Source organism: Pongo pygmaeus, chromosome 5 (assembly GCF_028885625.2).
Source record: "Pongo pygmaeus isolate AG05252 chromosome 5, NHGRI_mPonPyg2-v2.0_pri, whole genome shotgun sequence".
Taxonomy (NCBI): Eukaryota; Metazoa; Chordata; class Mammalia; order Primates; family Hominidae; genus Pongo; species Pongo pygmaeus.
The window spans coordinates 106,291,420-106,312,933 of NC_072378.2; the positions used below are offsets into that span (position 1 = coordinate 106,291,420).

Here is a 21,514-nt window from a genome sequence, read left to right on the forward strand (position 1 = left end):
TTCACAAGCCTGGGCCTCGGCCCATGTTGTTTACTCTTCCTGGACTGTCCACCCTCCTTCATCTAGCAAATTCTTATGCATTAGTTAAGCTCATAAACCTGTCACCTCCCTGCTGATGACTTCCTTGAGCCAATTGGCAGAGTTAGTCATTTCTTCTGTGTTCCCGTAGCCCTTTGCCCTTTCCTTCAACAGTCACCACTGTTCACACTTTTGGCTGCCTCGCCTATTTTGAATACCTCCACTATGTTTGGCAAATTTTAGCCACATGAATTCCATTTCTCTAAGGTAGAATCCCAAAAACCCAAATGTCCCTTGTAGCTAGGAAACAGTAAAATAACGTAGGCTCTTCTAATCAGATGTACCTGCAGGGAACTTTTTTGCTTGAAGTGAGCAATATATGTGCTGGTAATGGGAGTGAGGCAGGAAATTAATCTTCTGGTATGATGGGTGTGAAGAGGCCTTTGATCCTTGGGGTGGCCAGTGGCAGAGCTGCTGGCATGTAGCCCATAGTGCTGAGAGATGGTAAGAGTGGTGTTTGTCAAAACAGCTACCTGGAGTGGTTGAGGATGCTTGGGCTTCAGAGTCTTGCTCTTCGGCTCTCTCGAATATTCTATGAGCCACCTGAAAACCCGTGGTAGGTTAATTTCTGCCTAAATAAGTCTGAGTGGATTCTTGCAGTGACTGAAAAACAGCGACTGACCCGCATTGCTAACCAATGAAGTGTACAATTTACAAAATCTGTCTGAGACCAGGCATGGTGGCTCATGCCTGTAATCCCAGCACTTTGGGAGGCTGAGGCAGGAGGCTCACTTGAGCTCAGGAGTTCGAGACCAGCCTGGGCAACATAGTGAGACCCCCATCTCTTAAAAAAGAGAGAAAAAAAGACCTGTCTGAAACATCCTAGGTGTCCAACTGAGTGAGTACACCAATTCATTTGATTACTTACTTTACTTACTGAACATTTGCGTCTGGAAAATATAAGGATAAATGAGAAATGTTCTTAAGTTTCTCTGAGGCTAATAGGAGATATAGAAATGTAAACCAGTTTGATGCAACCTGAAAAGTGTGATAACAAAAATATGTTCCTGATTCACTGGTGGCACAAAGGAGGGGTGGAGTGAAAAATTCTGCTTGGAAAAGCCAGGAATGAAAGACTAAGTTACTGAATGTAGAAATATTTTTGAGTGTGCATAAAGATTTCTTCTTGTCCCTTTTCCCCCTTTTCTTCTCTTTTCCCTTCTTCCCTTTCCCTTTACTTTGCCATTTCTTACTGTTGTTCCCTTTGCCCTTTAAGGTTCAATCCAAGGGCCATCTTCATAGTAAATCTTTACTGACCACTCCCCTTCCTCCCTTCCAAACTACCACGTTAAGTTAGTAACTTTTCTAAACTCCCCTAATACCTTGTACATACCTCCACTGATTCTTTTAGCCTTTGATGTGTGTATATATATATATATAATATATATATCAGATTATATATATGTCAGTTGATTATATATATATAATCTAAGCATCTGTCATTCCCTCCTCCCCCAAGTCAGGGCCTGGCACATAATTAGTACAGTACTCAATAGGTTCAATAACTGTTTCTTGAGGAAATATAAATTAAAACTGCAATGTGATACCACCAAATCCCCATCAGAATGGCCACAGTGAAAAGGATTGTTAATATCAAGTGTTGATGAAGATATTGAAAAACTGGAAATTTCAAACATGCTAGAAATAATATAAATGGGAAACTTTTTTGGCAGAATTCACTAAAGCTGAACATATGCATATTGTATTACCCAAAGATTGAACTGCTAGGTATAAGTATCCAACAGAAATGAATGTGTACATCTCAGAAGGTTCATATCAGTTTTATTCATAATAGCCCCAAACTGGAAACAACCTAATGTTCATCCACAATAATGGATAAATGAATTGTGGCATATTCATATCATGGAACAGTATACAATAATTTTTTAAATGAAAAATTGCTATGGGTCAGGTGCAGGGGCTCACCCTTGTAATCTCAACACTTTGGTGGGAGGCTGAGGCAGGCAAATCACTTGAGCTCAGGAGTTCGAGACCAGCCTAGGCAACATGGGAAAACCCAGTCTCTACAAATGTACCCAACAAAAAAAAGCCACGTGCTGTGGTGTGTGCCTATAGTCCTGGCTGCTCAGGAGGCTGAGGTGGGATGATCACTTGATCTCGGGTAGTCAAGGCTGCAGTGACTGCAGTGAGAGGTGATGGTAACACTGTACTCCTACCTGAGTGACAGTGAGACCCTGTCTCAAACAAAACAAGACAAAAAACTGCTACAATATAACCAACAATATAGATGATTTTTACCAACTAATATTGAGCAAAGCAAACCTGAAACAGAGTACATATTGTGATTTTCCACTAAAATGAAATTCCAGAAAAGGTCAAATTAATCTCCAGCAAAAGAGGATGAAATAATGGTTAACTTTTACAGGTGGGAGGGGTAATGTACTGGAAGAGGACAGTAGGGAGATTTCTAAAGTTTTGAAAGTATTCTTTATTTTTATAATCATATATATTTACCTATTACTATTATTATTTGAGACATAGTCTCATCCTGTTGCTCAGGCTGGAGTGCAGTGGTGCCATCTCTGCTCACTGCAACCTCCGCCTCCTGGGTTCAAGTGATTCTCATGTCTCAGCCTCCCAAGTACCTGGGATTACAGGCGCACCTCCACCACCACGCCCAGCTAATTTTTTTTTTTTTTTTGTATTTTTAGTAGAGAAGGGGTTTCCCCATGTGGGCCAGGCTGGTCTCGAACTCCTGACCTCAAGTGATCTGCCTGCCTCGCCTTCCCAAAGTGCTGGGATTACAGGCGTGAGCCACCGTTCCTGGCCTATAATGATATATTTAAAAGCCACATACGGAAGAATTTTCTAGGACAACGTGAACTCTCCATTAAAAAACTTTTTACACCCCAACCACATAAATATGTAAAAATTTGAGTTTTACCCTTATGATTTGTGCATTTTACTGTCTATAAATTACATCTTGATGAAAATGTAAACAAAAACAAATAAAAATGAATGTTCCTTGAATGAGTGAATAAACGAATGAATGAGTTGTGTTTTCAAAGAGGAAAATAAAGACTTATTACCGTGAAAGAGGATCTTGTACTACATTGAATTTTTAAGTAGTGCTTAGTTCTTGCACTTTTTTTGCTCTAACGATGCCCAAAATAATTGTTCGTTTACTTACTTTGCTTAAGTATTAATTTCCTTTGCTATTTTGCCACGACTGTGAAGTTAAGACAAGAAAGTCATCAACAGTAATGCAGATGATGTAAATACCTTGTGGGACTGGCATTTAATTTACTGCGAGGGATCTATTAAGCTCTTGGGGAATTGGGGAATATGCCTAATTCCCTTCTGGCGTTTTTAATTTTTTTTAATCCTTTTGTGTTTTATGAGATGTGAGTACAAATTAATTATTCAGACTCTTGAGAGAGGAGAGGAGTTGGCGGAGTTGCCACCCGTGTTCACGAACAGGAACAGAAGCCACCAGCACGTGACATTGCCCAAGCCACCCAAAGATCAGAGTGGAAGAGTCCTAATTGCTGGGCGGCCCAGCCCCGGGATGTGCCTCTCCCATCCTTCCCCAGGCGGGGCTCGTGGCTAAGCAGCCACTCACCCTGCCAGCCTGTCACAGGCCAAGAGCGGCCAACAACTCCTCAGGCGACAATGGCCGCTGCACCCCAGGCGCTGTGGAAGCCCGAACTGGCTCTGGGTCCCAGCTTAGAGCCTGGGATGCAGTGTCGGGAGACACGGTGCCCAGAGCATCCAGTAGGTGTCGCTGTCCCACGGCCGCCGCTTGCCCCCGGGGTGGGGAGCCGGGGCGTGTCGCCTCACCTGGGGCTCCCGGCGCGCGCGCCTCACCTGGGCTAGCGCCCGTTGCCGCCCGCGCCGCGCGGGGGCGCTCTCCCGCGGCTGGGTCCCCGCCTCCGCCCCAACAGCTCGGGCTGCAGTACCGCTCGCGCTGCGCTGGGTGCTGGTTCTGCAACCCGCTGCTGTCCCCGGCATCCGCGACGAGGGGGCGGGGTCCCAAGACGCGCTGAGAAAGGCGGGCGAGCTGGCGCCCAGGTGTGTTCTTCCACAGGGCCCGGGCGGCAGAGAGGACTGCGTCCCGGCAGTCGGAGCGGGAGGAGGACAAGACGATGCCGCTGTCCCCACCAGCCCAGGGCGACCCCGGGGAGCCCAGCCCGTGCAGGCCCCCTAAGAAGCACACCACCTTCCACCTCTGGCGCTCCAAAAAGAAGCAACAGCCGGCGCCGCCTGACTGTGGGGTGTTCGTTCCGCACCCGCTCCCAGCGCCCGCCGGCGAGGCCAGGTGAGCTCCTCCGCCCGAGCCCTCCAGTCCCACCTCCTCCTCCTCCTCCTCCTTCTCCCGCTGCGCTGGCCCTTGGACTCCTGACCCCACTTGGAGAAGGGGAAAGCCCCGGAGTCTGTTTCACTCCGCAGGAGGGTACCCGGGTCCGGAGGGGAGCGATCGTAGCCGCTACGGGTGACCAGGTTCCTCGCGGCTTTTGGCTCAGACCAAGCGCCGGCGAAAGGAACTTGTGCCCACCCATGTGGCCTTTAGTATAACTGCAAAGTTTTCAGGCAGGAGCCTCCCGCATCAGCCTGCTAACCAGAGAAGCGGGGAGTAGGGTTGTTACCGTCCTAAGTGATGGTGGGAACTCTGCTTTGGGGTTAGGCACTGCTTTTGAGCTAGTGTCTTTATTGTAAAGCTCTTTATTGCGAATATCTGTAAGATCTGTGCTCTTACAGATGTTATACCCCCATTCTCCTCGCAACATACGAAGGGAGGAGGAAGTGGCAGGAATGGTTACCCCCATTTCATGGGTGGAGGAACTGAGACCAAAGGATAAATGGCTTCTCCCCATTGGAGCCAGTGGCAGAGCTAGAGAGCACCTAGTTATCCAAACTGTAGTTACCATTGTGCTTTTTAATTTTTATCATGGTTTTGAAGTGGTTTTATTCTATATGTATAATTATTCCACTATACCATCAGAGTTTATGCATTCGTTGAATAATAATCAATTTAAAGTAACAGCGTATTTACATGGCTCAGAGGTGTGAAATATTTATAGTGATGGACAATTGACAATGTCAATTGTTTTTTTAAAATACACCCTATGAATAATGAGGGCCAGAATAAAATTGTGCAAGATTTTCATTTTAGACATAGTTTTCCTTTTCTTTCTTTCTTTTTTTTTTGAGACGGAGTCTTGCTCTGTCGCCCAGGCTGGAGAGTGCACTGGCCCAATCCCGGCTCACTGCCAGCTCCACCTCCCGGCTTCACGCAATTATCCTGCCTCAGCCTCCTGAGTAGCTGGAACTACAGGTGCCTGCCACGACGCCCGGCTAATTTTTTGTATTTTTAGTAGAAACGGGGTTTCACCGTGTTAGCCAGGATGGTCTCGATCTCCTGACCTCGTGATCCGCCCGCCTCGGCCTCCCGAAGTGCTGGGATTACAGGCATGAGCCACCGCGCCCGGCCTCTCCTTTTATTTCTAAAAAAAGTCAATTTTACAATCTATTTTCATTCACTTATTGTATTGAGTACCTTAGCTAAGTGCCATGTACTGCGATATAAAAAACAACGAGAGACAGTAATAATTCTGTCATCAAAGAATTCTTAGTCTCTTGTGGATACCAAAAAGTGCAATGATAGATGCCAGCACAGAGGAGGGGATCAGGGAGGCTTCCTGGAGGAGGATAGGCGAAGTGGCTTAGGCAGAAGCAGGGAGAAGCAGCGAGTTCCAGGCAGGGGCTGCACTGTGCACATCACCAGCACTTAGAAGAGTGTGGCACTTCCTGAGAAGCGCAAGTGGTTGGAGCGGGGAGGTCTAGCTGTGAGGGGGTAAGGGTAGGAAAGCTAAGAAAGAAGTCATTTTATTTTTCTCTCGTATTTTATCATCCACATTGGTAATCAGTTGTAGTAGAAATATATTACCTATTCAAACATTTACTGTGCCTATTTATAGAGTATACTTTCTAACAAAATACACTACTTAATATACCCAACTTTGAAGTTCTTTTCCATTACCTCTAAATATTTTAAACATTTCCATCGTAGTTTTCCTTTTAAGATCTAGTCTCATCATTTACTGTCTGTCAAAACATAATAATACACAACTATAGGTAATTTTTTCAAATGTAAATACATTTTGGTCTAAAATTTAAAATAGGAGATTTGCTTCTCTCCTTGAGTTTTTTGTATTTTAGTGCAGTCTTGAAACACTTCATTTTTTCCTTCAGAACCCTGATGAACTTTGTATTAATAAATGTTCTGAAAAACTAAACATACTAGTCTGTCTTCGGGATGTTTTTCTAGTTAGATCATCTTTATAAATATTTCATTTACTTCTAAGAGAGTGTACTTCTTTCTGGTTTAGACAGTGGCAAAAGCACCCTTAGATTTCTAGTCAGTCTTTGCCCAGTGTGGCTCTCTCGAGCCTCCTGACTATATCCGTTCATTTCTGTCCAGGACTTGGAAGTGATGGAATTTGGCTGGAATGTGCAGCACTCACTGTGGTTTTTGTCTCTAAATAAGGAGGGGACAGTCAGGTCGCCACCCATATTTGCTTGTTTGATTAATATTATGGGTGTTTAGGTCAGAAAAAAGTGAATTTATCTACTAGCTTTGTGACCTTGGGCAAGTTATTTCACCTCTTAAAATCTCAATTTCCTCATCTGTAATATGGAGACAATAGGATGCTGACTCTGTAGGGCTGTGATGAATATTAAATGAAAGTTTATGTTATTAAGTGCAAAAACCTTAACACGTTTCTGAGCACAAAGTAGAAACTCAGTAAATGCAAAAGCATCCTCGTCGTCATCATCATCATCATCAAAGTGAAGGTCTAATGGAAGAAATGGAAAAAATAGGTTTGGATAGGGGAAAAACCAACTCTAGGAAGATCTTCTTTTCCTAGAAAAGTTTACCAGTCCAGCCAGGTGCGGTGACTCACGCCTCTAATCCCAGTACTTTGGGAGGCCAAGGCAGGCGGATCACCTGAGGTCAGGAGTTTGAGACCAGCTTGGCCAACATAGTGAAACTTCATCTTTACTAAAAATACAAAAAAATTAGCTGAGCGTGGTGGCTCATGCCTGTAATCCCAGCTACTCAGGAGGCTGAGGCATGAGAATCCCTTGAACCCAGGAGATGAAGTTTGTGGTGAGCCGAGATCACGCCATTGCACTCCAGCTTGGGTAACAAGAGTGAAACTCCATCTCAAAAAAAAAAAAAAAGAAAGAAAGAAAGAAAAAAAAAGAAAAGCTTGCCAGTCCAAAGATGATTTAAAATTTATTAAAGTCAGATTTTTGTATTCTGCAAATATTTGTGGCTTTTGGTATAGACATTCTAATCAATTATTTCTTTATGTAAAATAATTTGAACATGGCTACTTCTCTTTCCAAAATTTACTCTTAAAGTTTTTTTTTCAGCTTGGTTTTGGTAAACATGGTCATATGATGTTATTTTTCACAAAGACAGAGTTGCTGCCCTCCTGAGTCAGCCCCATCCCCTGTCTAGTCCATAATTCTTTTGCCATTAGAGGGTCTAGTGGTATGGAGGAATGAGCATGGCGAGCTGTGGTCAGGCCACTTAGCAGCCACTAGTGGCACTGTCATTTACCACATTTTAAATTATACTCTGTCTTGTGAATAATGTGTTCAGAATGTGGATTCTCTACTTGGATTTAAATTCTTGTTCTTCTGTTAATACTTACCATGACACCGAATCCTATCATCCTAGGAAAGTTATTAACATTTTTGTGCCACAATTTTCTCATTCACAAAATGGGAATCATAAGAGTTGTTATAAAAATAAACAAGTTAATGCATTTCAAGTGCTCAGAACAGTGGTTGGCACATAGTATGTGCTCAACCAATGGGAGTTGTTTCTCTTTTTCTAGATACTAGATACTAGTAAGTATCTTGCTTATGCCTCCTTTTGAGTAGGAATTTTGTGTGTTTTTCTGCTATATAATGAAAGTGGTACTTTCTTTTTTTTAATCTATTCAAGCCACTTTGTGTTATTTTGGTTTTTTTAAATATTAAAAATATTTAAAAAATTAAAACTTAAAGAGGCCGGGTGTGGTGGCCCACACCTGTAATCCCAGCACTTTAGGAGGTGGAGGCGGGTGGATCATCTGAGGTCAGGAGTTCGAGACCAGCCTGGCCAACATGGTGAAACCTGTCTCTACTAAAAATACAAAAAATTAGCCAGGTGCGGTGGCGGACACCTGTAATCACAGCTACTTGGGAGGCTGAGGCAGGAAAATCACTTGAACCTGGGAGGCAGAGTTTGCAGTGAGCCAAGATCGCGCCATTGCATTTCAGACTGGGTGACAGAGCGAGACTCTGTCTCAAAAAAACAAAACAAAACCAAAAAAAAACCATAAATAGAGACAGGGTCTCACTATGTTGCCCAGGCTGGCCTCAAACTCCTAGGCTCAAGCAGTCCTCCCACCTTGGCCTCCCAAGTGCTAGGATTACAGGTGTGAGCCACTACATGTGGCCATACTTTTTGTTATTTTGATTAGAAGTGGGTCCTTAGCTAAAGGTCAAAAGCAGTGAATTATTTCCATTGAGTTCTTTGTTTAAGAACCTTTTTTTTTTTTAAAAAAAAGCAGTGAATTAAAAATTATCACCGTTGAGCTGAATTGAACCCCACATCTCGAAGCGAGCATTAATGCTCCCTGCAGGAGAGCTAAATTTAAGCAGTGGATGGGCCTCATAATCCTGTGAAAATCAGCTTGCCTTGTTTCAGTTGGAGGAAAAGTGTAGCCGTGTCAAGGGCAGAGCATCCTCACTGGGCAGGCAGAGATCTACCTCTGAGTGAAGGCCAGCAGGCTCAAGTTTCAGAACTATAGACAATCTCTTAGTTTTTCTGTACTCAGTGGACCTTTCCCTTCTCTAAAGAGAAAACAACTAACTCCCTGTTTATATCACTAGAATGTTGTAAGGATAAACTATTGTTGTTTGGAGGGTTTTTCTTTTTTCTTCAGAAAAAGAACAATCATTTAAAATGTTATTTGAAAGCATTCTGGAACTGTAGAATGTTAGTCTTCATAACTTAAAATTGATTCTAGTTTCCAGTCTTTTGTGGCTGGTTTGGTGCTTAGAACTCTAAACAGGTTTAATTATTTTCTAGCATAAAGAACATAGCCAGGTAAGTCTATTTTTGTTTTATGTAATGTTAGATTTAAACTGGTTAGTACTGAGTTTTCCCTCTTATTTTCCTTACACTAAAGGAAAGAGTTTTAATTTTTAGGTTTATTTTATTTCACCAGTGATAAACGAGGAATCTAAAGTAAGTCTGCCACTAGCTGTGAGCTTCTTGGGAAGTTAGTTTACCCTGATAACTTCTGTTGTATGATCTGTGACCTACCTCTTAACATTGTTTTTGAGAGTTATAAATATATTTTTTAAAAAAATGACTAGCCTAGTGCCTGGCAGATAACAGAAACTCAGTAAATAGTACCTCTGAAAGCATGCCACAGTCAAAGGATAGTAGACTTTGGTGTCGGGCAGACTTAGTTTCAAATCTGCCTCTGCCGTTGGGATAGATTTTTAAACTCTTTAAGTCTCAGTTTCTTCACCTGTGAAATGGAGGCAATTACACTTCTCTTATGGAGCTGTAGGAGGATTGGATGTTATCTATGTAAAGCACCCAGCACAGGGCTTGGCTCAAAGCAAGTGCTGGATAGAGGAAAGGTGGTGGTCAGTAGCAGGGGCAATAGTGGCAGTGATAGTTGTAATTATTGTTGTCTTTATGGTAATGGTAGTAGTATTAATACATACATTGTTACTTTGTGAGTGGAGTAAAAACTTGAGAAGCCCAGAAATCGTAACCGGGTCTGTTAAGCTTTGAAGTACCTTTGAGTATTTGGATGTTCACGTTGGTCTCTAAAAGGGAGACCCTTCATGCACTCTCAGTGCCTTAAAAGTCTTAATATATCTCACTGAGGAAGCCAAGGCTAAACTTTATACTTGACATTACAGGAGTTTTTCCCAAAGGGATTTTGGAGTCTGAGTTTAGCATAGGATAATCATTTGCCACTTACCTCTGTCATTGAATTACTTGATCCACCCTCTATTTCCACACTTTCCATCATAATCTACTCTCCATAATCAAGTGGCAGTGACATAAACCCTTTTGGGGACCTTTAGTAAGACCTTTGAAACTTGAGTTCACTTCTTTTTTTCTTCTTTAGCTCTTTTTTAAAAAAATATCGGGCCAGGTACGGTGGCTCACACCTGTAATCCCAGCACTTTGGGAGGCCAAAGTGGGTGGATCACAAGGTCAGGAGATCGAGACCATCCTGGCCAACATGGTGAAACCCCGTCTCTACTAAAAATACAAAAATTAGCTGGGCGTGGTGGCACACGCCTGTAATCCCAGCTACTTGGGAGGTTGAGGCAGGAGAGTCACTTGAACCAGGGAGTCGGAGGTTGCAGTGAGCCAAGATTGCGCCACTGTACTCCAGCCTGGCAACAGAGCCAGACTCCGTCTAAAAAAAAAAAAAATTCAAATACATATCTACTCCCTTTCTCATTAATAGTTTTGCCAGAATGTATGGCTTTTGATTATAAATCTTATTTGTACGTCAGCATGGTGGCTCCTGCCTGTAATCCCAGCACTTTGGGATGCTGAGACAGGAGGATTACTTGAGCCTAGGAGTTCAAGACAGCCTAGGCAACAAACTCAGACCCTGCTTATCCAAAAAAAAAAAAAAAAAAAAAAATTAGCCAGGTGTGATGGCACATACCTGTGGTCTCAGCTACTGGGGAGGCTGAAGTGGGAGGATCGTTTGAGCCCAGGAGTTGGAGGCTGCAGTAAGTTGTGATCATGCTACTGCACTCTAGCCTGGGTGACAGAGTGAGACCTTGTCTCTAAAATAATCGTAATAATAAATGAGTACATCTTTTTTGTAAGCTGGGATAGTGAGTTGCTGCTGTAGTATTTGTCCACAATTAAAACAAGGTAGTAAACATATTAGATATTGAAATAGTTTCTAATTCCTAATAGTCATTCAAAATACATATCTTACTATGAACATTAAAAATACATATCTGAGCCAGGCATGGTGGCTCACACCTGTAATCCCAGCACTTTGGGAGGTGGAGGCAGGTGGATCACTTACTTGAGGCCAGGAGTTTGAGAGCAACCTGGTCAACATAGGGAGATCCCATCTCTTAAAAAAGACACACACACAGACACACACACACACACACACACATCTGTCTTAAAGTTTGAGTTCAGCTAAGGGGTCAGTTATGTTTCAGGAATGTCCATGCAGAAGAAAAGTGATTTATGTATGAAAATCTGTGTCTGGTCAACATGAGAAGATCATTTGAAGCTTGAATGGTGTGTTCTTCTGTCTACCTTGAAAAACTTGTCCCAAAGTGAGTTTTCGAGATACAGGATGTATGACTAGACAGTCATACATGTCTAGTCATGTATGTGAGTGCTTGTGAGGAGCTTGGCAAGAACGACCAGCAAATTGCTTATGAGTCTCATTAGCTCATTTACAGTTCTCTTAAAACATAGCTGCATTGGGCTAACCCAAATGCCTCATCAACATACCTGAACAGATTCAAATATATGAGAAGTCTTCCCTCTAGAGAGTTAGCCCTTGCTTAGTGCTGCCTTTACAGCAGTGTGCATCTTCTGGATTGTTCTGTTCAGTGGAAGAGAAGCAATGACCCCTCATAACAGAGACCTAGATTGAGTTGCTAATTATTCAGCCAGTATACAGTATATACTATAGTGTGGTTACTGAATAGTTTAAGAGTTTCTGCCATAATTAGTACCTCACCAACTACTTTAAAAAAATAAATAACCATAACTTAATTCATGTTTTCAAAAAAAATTTAAAGCTTGAAGGAACCATATTTTTAACAACAAAATGTCACTTAAAATGATGGAGCCTATCAATATATTGTTACCTATGCAAGAACTCCCTTTACAGAGCTTGAAGTAATGCTAGTAATGTGACACATAATATATTTTATTCATGATTTGTCATTTAAATGTGTTCAGAATACTGATGGATTCATAAATATCTCATGAAAGCATACATTTTGACAAAGTACCAGGAGGCCCAAGGACATACAAATGGGGCAGAGAATCAGAATCCATTTGCAGTGTCCCCGACCTCTCTCACTGCCATGTTATAGAAAAGTAAAGGTTGCATCCGTAGCTAACACACACAAAAAGAAACACAATTAACAAGTACCTTTTGTTTGTTACCTTCTCATAAATGGCAATTAAATGAGTAAAAGTAGGTTGGTGTTAAGCTTGGCAAAAGATACTGTGGGGAAGAAAGTTGGCTGCTGGTTGTGTTTATTGTTTGTGCCATTTCAAGCTAACAACCCTAACTGAGTCTCAGTCATTAGAATTTAGGGTTATTCCAAAGGTAATATTGACAGCTCAAATAAGAGATTTGGCCAACAGTTACATAAAGTCACCATGAACAGTACACCTCTTAATTTTTTTCAAATTTGTTTATAAGTAGTAGCATAAGCTCATGATAGTCTTTGGATTCATTTTTTAATCTTATGATTAGGATCAAGGGTCAAAATAATATGTGCTGCATACAAGATAAGAAAATAGAGGAAGCATGTGCTTTATAATAACTTCAGACCAAGTCTGTTAAAACATTGTTTTCCATCAATATTTGATTGAGAGATGCAGTTTATTCAATATGCACTATGTATTAGATACTGTTCTAAGTGCTTTACAAATATTAACCCACTACAGTTAATTCATAACTTTCCTCAGAGGTAGGCACTATTATTAGTCCCATATTGAGGAAAAACCAGGCACAGAGGGGTATGATTATTTGGTCAAAGTCACAGAGCTCATTAAGAGTGAGGCTGGGATTCCCCAACCGGTGATCTTGCGTCCTTGTGGTTAATCACTGCAAGTTAATCACTGTGGTTAATACTGCTTTCTTTATATTCTTATATGAGTTCATTTAGCCTCTAGATCTCACAAGTAGAAATTAAAATATATATGATAAATTAAGTTTTGGTACTAGACAATTTCTATGTTAAGTAGTGGAAAGAAAAATATGTTAATTAATAGAAATATCAGTTCATTAAAATCTTAGACAAAAAAGATTTTAAAACAGAAATTCAAAAGTATATATTATAAATGAAAGTATCGTGTGTAGATTCTGAGTTTGGGGCTTCTGCCCAAGCTGTGTCAGAAAAAAGCATTACCAAGAGGTGGGCCTACTTCATACCCCTTCTTCTGCCCTGGCACAGGCAGGAGAATGCAAGGTCAGAGGTAAGTGGTAGATGGGGGGCCCTCTAGTTGCTGCCCATGCTAAAGAGGGATGGCAGAATTTCTCAAGTAGTTGCTTTACCAGTTGCTGCAGAAAGCTGCTCCTGGCTGCTCTAACTTTAGGCCTCTAGAAGCCCTGCTGCTTGAATCCATTGGTTTTACCTCCTGACTTATTCTTGAGGATTCCCTGGCAATGAATACAGGTTCCACCTTACATTGACCTTACACTTCAAGGATTGTAAACCGTTGCTGATACTTTATCCTATTTGGGGCTTATAAGGGTTCTGTGAAATAAGCCCATACCCTCATTCTGAGGATAAAGAAACTGAAGTTCATGGAAGGTAATGCAGGTGGAGGAAGCAGGACTAAAACTCAGATTTTCTGATTTTTTCTTAACTGTTCTTTTGGGTTCTCTTGCATTGCATACTATACCTCCACTCCTGGCCTGTACCCACCTTTGACAGGAGCCCAACTGACTCATCTGACTTCCTGATGACTATTCCCCTGAAAATCTTCCCCTAGTTTCATAAACTAACAATGATGAGACTGTCTGATCCCTAGATTCAGTTACTAGTTATTCAGCCGGCACCTATAGTCTGGTTATTGACATCCTGGATAATTTCTGGCTTTCTATTATAATTAGTACCTTACCTACTACCTAAAAAAAGCTAGCAAAAATAAAAATAACTCAATTCATGATTTTTAAAAAAGCTTGCACAAGCCATATTTTATAACAACAAAATGTCACTTAAAGTGATAGAGCCTATCAGTATGATATCGTACCTATGCAAGAACTCCCTTTACAAGGCTTGAAGTAATGCTGGTGCTGTGACACATAATATAATGTATTCATAATTTGTCACTTAAATGTTTTCATAATGCTGATGGATTCATAAATATTTCATGAAAGCACAGCTTGACTTTTTGCATCTGCTATTAGGAAAAGGTATGATAGTTGAAGCAACTGTTGACATTCACACTGAAATTCAATGTCTCCTTTATGATGCATGTTATTACAAACCTAAGAACTGGCCCTTTTCAAGCCTGGGCAGAGGAGGCTCACCCAGGCCTTGCCAGCCACTCTTGGCTCTATTGCCTTGCTTCTTTCCCCACTGTTGGCTTCCTTCCCCACCATTTAGCTCCCATGAACTAAGTGGTTGTTATTATCAGCAAAACAAGAAAATGTAGTTACTGCAAGGGTGGGATTACAGAACTATTCTCTTTTGTATTGGCTATCCAAAACAATTTTGTCTGGAGTGGACTCAATTATCAATCAGGAGTCCTTCATTGGAACATACTTAGGGTTTGAAACAAGAGCACTTGTATTCCTGTGTATCAGTATACATGTTTAAACAAGCTTGTCTAAAACTAGATTTTGGATTTCTTTCAAGATAAAAGCAAAGTAGGACTGAATGTCTGCATTTGCTCAGAAGTTTTGAACTTTACTAATTTGCATTTTGTGATTGTCATAATCTTGCCCTGTAAAAGGTTTCAAGTACTTTGGCCTAGAAGTCTTAGTAGCTAGGTGCATTGCTGGCACTTAATTGTATCCTTTCCTGTTGTTTCACTTTTATTAAAAGCTTTTTTGTATGCCCATAAGGAAACAACCAGTCACAATAGCTGATAACTGTTGACTATGTAGAGAGGCGATGTCTCCATCATCATGTAGTTTCTTCCTACAGAGACGCTCCTCAGGAATTTATGCATCTGCTTTCTCACTGCAGGATTTCTGGTTGCCTTTCTGTGTATAAGCATACATTGGCTACAATTCCACTAATTTACAAAGCCAGCAGAAGTTAAACAAAGAGGAGCACCATTTTATATCTTAATGCCACTCCATAACTGATCAACAAAGAACAAAAGTATAAGTTGGTGCAAAAGTAATTGAGGTTTTTGTCATTACTTTGTTTTTGTCATTACTTTTTTTTTTTAGATAGGGTCTCCAGCTGCTCAGGCTGGAGTGCAGTGGCACAATCTCAACTCACTGTAGCCTTGACTCCCTGGGCTCAGGTGATCCTCCCACCTCAGCCTCCTGAGTAGGTGGGACTACAGGCACGTGCCATCACACCCGGCTAATTTTTGTATTTTTAGTAGAGACCGGATTTGGCCATGTTGACCAGGCTGCTCTCAAACTCCTGACCTCAGGTGATCTGCCGACCTTGGTCTCCCAAAATGCTGGGATTACAGGCATGAGCCACCGCGCCCGGCCTTTTGTCATTACTTTTAATGGCAAAAACTGCAATTACTTTTGCACCAACCTAATAACAACAGTTGGGTTCGAGCATGTTCACTGAGAAAGATGGGTGTGGCATGCGGGAATTAAGGGAAAGGATTCTTTTTGGCCAGATAATTCTCAATCTCTCCTGTAAACTAAATAAACATAAGGAACTTTTGTCAATTGTATATAAGACAAGGGACATGAACAATTCCTTATTATGTGACAGTTGCTTTCATATCAGTGTATCTCATTCAATCTTCATAGTAGCTGTGCCAAATAAGTATTTCTACCTTCATATTTATAACTGAGAAGACAGAACCTGAAAGAAGTATTTTAGCTAATAAATGACAGAGCAGTATTTGAAATACTTCTTTCTGGCTCTAAACCTCAAAATATTTTCACCACACCGTGAAAAAACTAAAGCTAATTGAATGAGTAGTTGGTAGAGGGTGTGTGTGTGTGTACAGGGGAGGTAACTAGCTAATGAATAAAGCTTCCCGTAGAAATGTAGGTACCAATTTACTCTCAGAGCTATCTCCCTGAGCAGGGAAGCGTTTCCTCTTTTTGATTACATGCACCCTACTTGGTCCCATTGTACAGAAGGGTATCCAGGAACAAAGAATTCATATGCCTTATAAAGTTAATGGGGCATTCTTGTTTTCCTGGGAACCCCTGACTTGAAATGATTCTAAGAAGAATCTGTGACTCAGTTCCTCAAGTGTTAACTAAACCTGTTGCACCTGATTTCCAATCTAGCCACAAAGTCTTAGTACCTGCTACTGGGATGATTCACTGAGTATGTAAAGGAATCTAAGCTGACAAATGTTGAGGATTTTTCCCTCTGCATAAAGGTCACAGCCCCAAAAGAGGAAAGAAAATGCTGGTGACCCAAACTTCAAATTTGTAGGCGATACTGTTGGCGTGAAAGATGTAGATCTAGAAAGTTTGATGCAAAAGGATTATGAAAACCTTGTAAATAATCTTTGTCTTTAGTGCCCATTTCTCTCAAAACTGAGTTTTATTTTGATTTTTATGTATGTGAGTTTTAAAATTATGTTTAAGAATGTTCGTTAGTTTCTATGAGTATTATTATATACACAGAGCTAACTTCTATGTCAGTAGGTCACAGAAAAGAGTAACTTTCTGTTTCCATTTTACCAGACTGGAAATTTATATGCTCTGGTATTTAGATTACATGTTGTTGGCTTAAAGCCTAAATGATTATAGTCATTAATACTGTTCATTTTCCAAAGTACAACTGGAAATTTGCTACTTTGTCTTAAACCACGCTCTTTTATTATAGACTTTCTCTAATTTTAAAAACCATTACCCAGTGATAATAGTAATTGAAGCAGAAGGTTAGTTTGCTTCTTTTATGTGTGACTGTAACTGAGCAGATGTTACTACTTCTCTCCAAAGTGGTCTTGATGTATGGTTTTCAGTGACTGTGTTTGTCACACTCAGAAAGGTAAGTAACTGTGATAGTGAAACTGCACTAGTATAATTCATTTATTAAACAAACATTTATAGACACCTGCTGTATGTGAGGCCCTGGAGTGTGGGCTGGCAAACCAGTTCAAGTTCTGTGGTTGGCAAATTGAGTCTCACTCCCCTATCTTCTAGAGAAGCTGTAATATTCACCATTAAAATGATAAAAACTTGCTACACTTACCGCTATAATAAAAAAGAGAAAATATTCAAATATGCATAAGACAGCCTGGCATGGTGGCTCACGCCTGTAATCCCAGCACAATAGGAGGCTAAGGTGGGAGGATTGCTTGAAGCCAGGAGTTCGAGACCAGTCTGACCAACATAGGAAGACTATGTCTCTACAAAATAAAAAAATAAAAAATAACTGGGCAGGGTGGCATGCACCTGTAGTCCCAGCTACTTGGGAGGCTGAGATGGGAGGGTTGCTTGAGGCCAAAAGTTCAAGGCTGCAGTGAGCTATGATCATGCCACTGCACTCCAGCCTGGGCAACAGAGCAAGACGTCTCGCTAAAAACAAACAAATACGCTCAAGACAGAGGCTGAGAGATGAAAGAACTTAATCCCCACAGAGGATGAAGAATTTATAATTCTTGAGTGTAATCGTTACTGCTAAAGGAATTCCAGAGAACACTTGATGATGTTAGTGTATATAAATTCTCTAAATGGATGGTTCTATTTATATCTATAATCTGAAGATATACATATTGATATATGTTTGTATATATAGACAGACACATTCATACATATATACACTACATACATTCTAGCACTAAGTTCTTTACTGATATATGTACTCAGTGCTAGATTACCTACTTAGTAAATTAAACATGTACTTACAACATCAGCAAAGCAGGAATGAGAGAAAGGGAAAAGCCAAAATATGTCTGAAAGTTCTGTGTTATTTTCAGATATTAAATTTTGTTGTAGGGTTTAGAATTGTTTTTATTTTGAATGACATATTGAGGTGGGGGAGGCATAACCTTTTTGATGATTAAAGTTTCTAAAGGTAATGATGCAGACCTCTGTATATACCTTGTTTAAAGAGCATTATGGCCCTGCATGGTGGCTCATGCCTATAATCGCAACACCTTGGGGAAGCTGAGGCGGGAGGATCACTTGAGGCAAAATTTGAGACCAGCCTGGACATCATAGTGAGACCCTGTCTCCATAAAAAAAATTTTGAAATTAGCCAGGCGTGGTGGCATGTGCCTGTAGTCCCAACTACTCAAAAGGCTGAGACAGGAGGATTGCTTGAGCCCAGGGTTCAAAGCTGCAGTGAGCTGTGATTAAGCCACTGCCCTCCAGCCTGGGAGACAGAGTGAGGCCCTGTCTTTAAGTAAGTAAGTAAGTAAATAAATAAATAAATAAAAGAGAGCATTGGCGGGGGTTAGGGTGGAGGTGGGAGAAAAAGTATGATGTGAACTGTGGAAGGTGATGAGAAATATGCCCCATTTATTCTTGTGTTCATCTCGTGAGTTGGATTCCAGGCCCAAAAGTACCACTTTATCTTCCTTAAAGAGGCTCAATTGGTTAGCATCACTTGTTAAATGTCCTGTCCAGTTCTGTGGAAATGGTCAGATGGGTGAACATCTCAAGTAACTGTTCTTTTATGGTTTGAGACTCCAGTTTTATTTTTTGATACATCTATTTTTTGATACACTTGGCTTAGCTGTTTTGGAGGCTTCACCATATTGAGTAGTTCCCGTTCACCACTGGGGGTGTACATACCAAGATCCCCTGTGAATTTCTGAAATTGCTGATAGCACTGAACCCTCTATATACTATGTTTTTTCCTATATACGTGTACCTATGATAAAGCTAAATTTATGAATTAGGCACAGTAAGAGATGAACAACAGTAAATAATAAGATAGAACAATTATAACAATATACTATAATAAAAATTACATGAATATGGTATTTCTATCTCTGTCTGTCAAAATATCTTATTGTATCTAACATTTTTGGACCATGGTTGACTGAGTGACCATGCATAAGGGAGGACTGCTATAGTTATAATAATTCACGATCTCACTATTTATGGGTAACACTGTTAACATTGCCTTCCTTTTTGGTACATATTTTGGTATAGCTTAGCAGTAAAGATGAAATTATAGAGGGAGTAATTTAGATGGCTTTTGTATCTTGTTTTGTTTTTCATTTCACATTTTATCATAAGCCTCTCCCTACTTCATTAAAACATGTAAAATAATTTCCTTAGTCATTTCCCTCTGTGTAAAACCTTTATCCACATCTTGAACCTCAGTCTGTGGATATTCTCTTTGTTTTTCCAGACCCACTCTCCACCCTCCTATGTGCTCAGAGGCTGTATTTAATGGCTACATGAACCTAGCTCTTTGTCCTCTGGCTTCTGTAACAGTTACGTTCTGCCAATGGGAAGCTTTGGAGGAGAGGGCAGGAGTGGGAGGTCAGGCTGGAGTTAGGTAATGGTTTTGTTACTTTGCAGAAGGCCACAGCTTCTGATGGGTCGACCTCTTCCATAGCTCAGATCTTGCCAGTTCCAGTACTCACTCCTTCCCCTTGCCTTTATGCTTAGGGGTAGTAGTGGCTTCCTGCTATTGGGAGCCCTGGTCTGCTTACCATTCCTTAGTGGTTTTCCCTTACCTGTCCACATCTTGTAACTAGTCAGTTATTTAAACATTTCTCAATTATCTCTTTGTGTGTACCATCGGTTCTTTGCTGAGAACCTGGCTGACATCTGAATCCAAGTGGTACGCTCCTTATATTTTAGGTTTAGGGCTTTGTACTGCAGAAGGATAAAAGACAGTTCAGGATTAGGTAAGGGAGTTAAATTAGTTCAGGTCTGAGCTGGTGTTACTGAAAAATGGCATAGACTAAATTAAATGACACTTACAGAAATATAAGCAAATTGTTTCTGGAACAGAGAAAAAGGAGCAATCAATTCTTGCAAGCACTGTATTGAACACCTGCGCTTAAAAGGCAAGCAGGATACCTTCCCTGCCAAATGTTTCCAGTTCTCTTGTCTTATTTGGATAGTATTAGTTCAATTGTTTCATTTCCCTTTTCAACCTGGGCTTTCATGACTACTTCCCTTCTGCTTTTCCTCCTGGTTTCTGGGCAGTTTGCCTATCCATACATACAGTCCTCTAACTCCACTTGGATAGTCCTTCTTCATTGTTGTGTTGCTCCCTTGTAGAAAGCACTCTCAGGGTTTTGTGAGCTGAATGGATACCATGTTTTTGGCATGCTCCCTTTATGAACAATAACCCTTTTCTTCCTTAAAGGAGACACAAAGCATGTAGCAAAAAGTTAACTTCATTCCATTTTGCTTCAGCTCTAGATCTGAGTCATGACTTGTAAAAACAAATGCCAAAGCGGTCATCGGACTTACTAGGGACTGTTAATACTTCACAGGCCTTTCAAATCCAATAAATGTAACGGAAGAATGTCAGTGTTTTCTGTGATTACCAGGTTATCACTGACAGAATCTCTGACTGAGAGAATATTAAGGCTTATTCCATGACTCACTGTGTAACTCATAAGTCCTAGTGGTTTTATATATATATATATATATACACATATATATACACATATATACATATATACACATATATACGTATATACACATATATACATATATATACATATATACATATATACACATATATACATATATACATATGTACATATGTACATATATACATATACATATATACATATATACATATATACATATACGTATATACATATATACACATATATATACACATATATACATATATATACATATATATTTTTCATTTGCAGTCTGTCCAAGATTTAAATAAATTTTGTCTATTTTTAACCTATTTTTAAATATGTCTTTGTTGATCAGATATTCACATTATATTTCATGCTCTTAGAAATGTGAATTACTCTTAGTGTATCCTATCACAGGTATAAATAAGTATAATTTACTTAAAATTCAGTATACAAAATTTCCGTCATTTACCAATGACCATTGATGGCAGAAAAGACAAAAACAAAAATTTATTTGTATAGAAATGAGAGGACTTGGGTTTTAATTTTAGATTTCTCAGTTACAAATTAGGTGACTTTTAAGCAAATCACCTAAATTCTTTGTTCTTCAGGGTATTTTTCCATAAAATGGGGATGATACCAATCTCCCTGCTCCCTAACCAGCCTGTTGAGTGGCTCCCTTGAAGCCATGTATGAGAGCATGGTGAGGAGTGGGAGGCCTCAGGCTTAGGGGAGCCCTGTCACCCCCTGGTCATCCCTCACACAGCTCTCACCACTTCTTTTCTGGAAGCCTTGAGCATTCTTTTCCCTCTTCCTGTGGTCTTCCCAGAGGTGAGTAGAGAGAGGGCAGGACTCACTTTCCCCTACCTTATGTCCATTCTAATCTTCTCTCTAGCTATTCCTCTCCAGCTTCTCAACTTATTTCTGAAACATCTCCAAAATTCTGTTCTGAAGCTGGTACGGGGCATTCCCATT

At 40.5% G+C, this 21,514-nt stretch overlaps 1 protein-coding gene across 1 annotated transcript in view; it reads left to right on the top strand.

Annotated features, from left to right (window-relative positions):
• The first annotated feature begins 3,922 nt into the window (after positions 1-3,922).
• Positions 3,923-21,514, top strand: part of CRYBG1 (crystallin beta-gamma domain containing 1) — a 210,078-nt gene continuing 192,486 nt past the window's right edge. Inside the window, exon 1 of the mRNA XM_054489955.2 lies at positions 3,923-4,357. Coding sequence (XP_054345930.1) covers positions 4,185-4,357 — 173 coding nt within the window. The 5' untranslated portion in view covers positions 3,923-4,184. The remainder of the gene's footprint in view (positions 4,358-21,514) is intronic.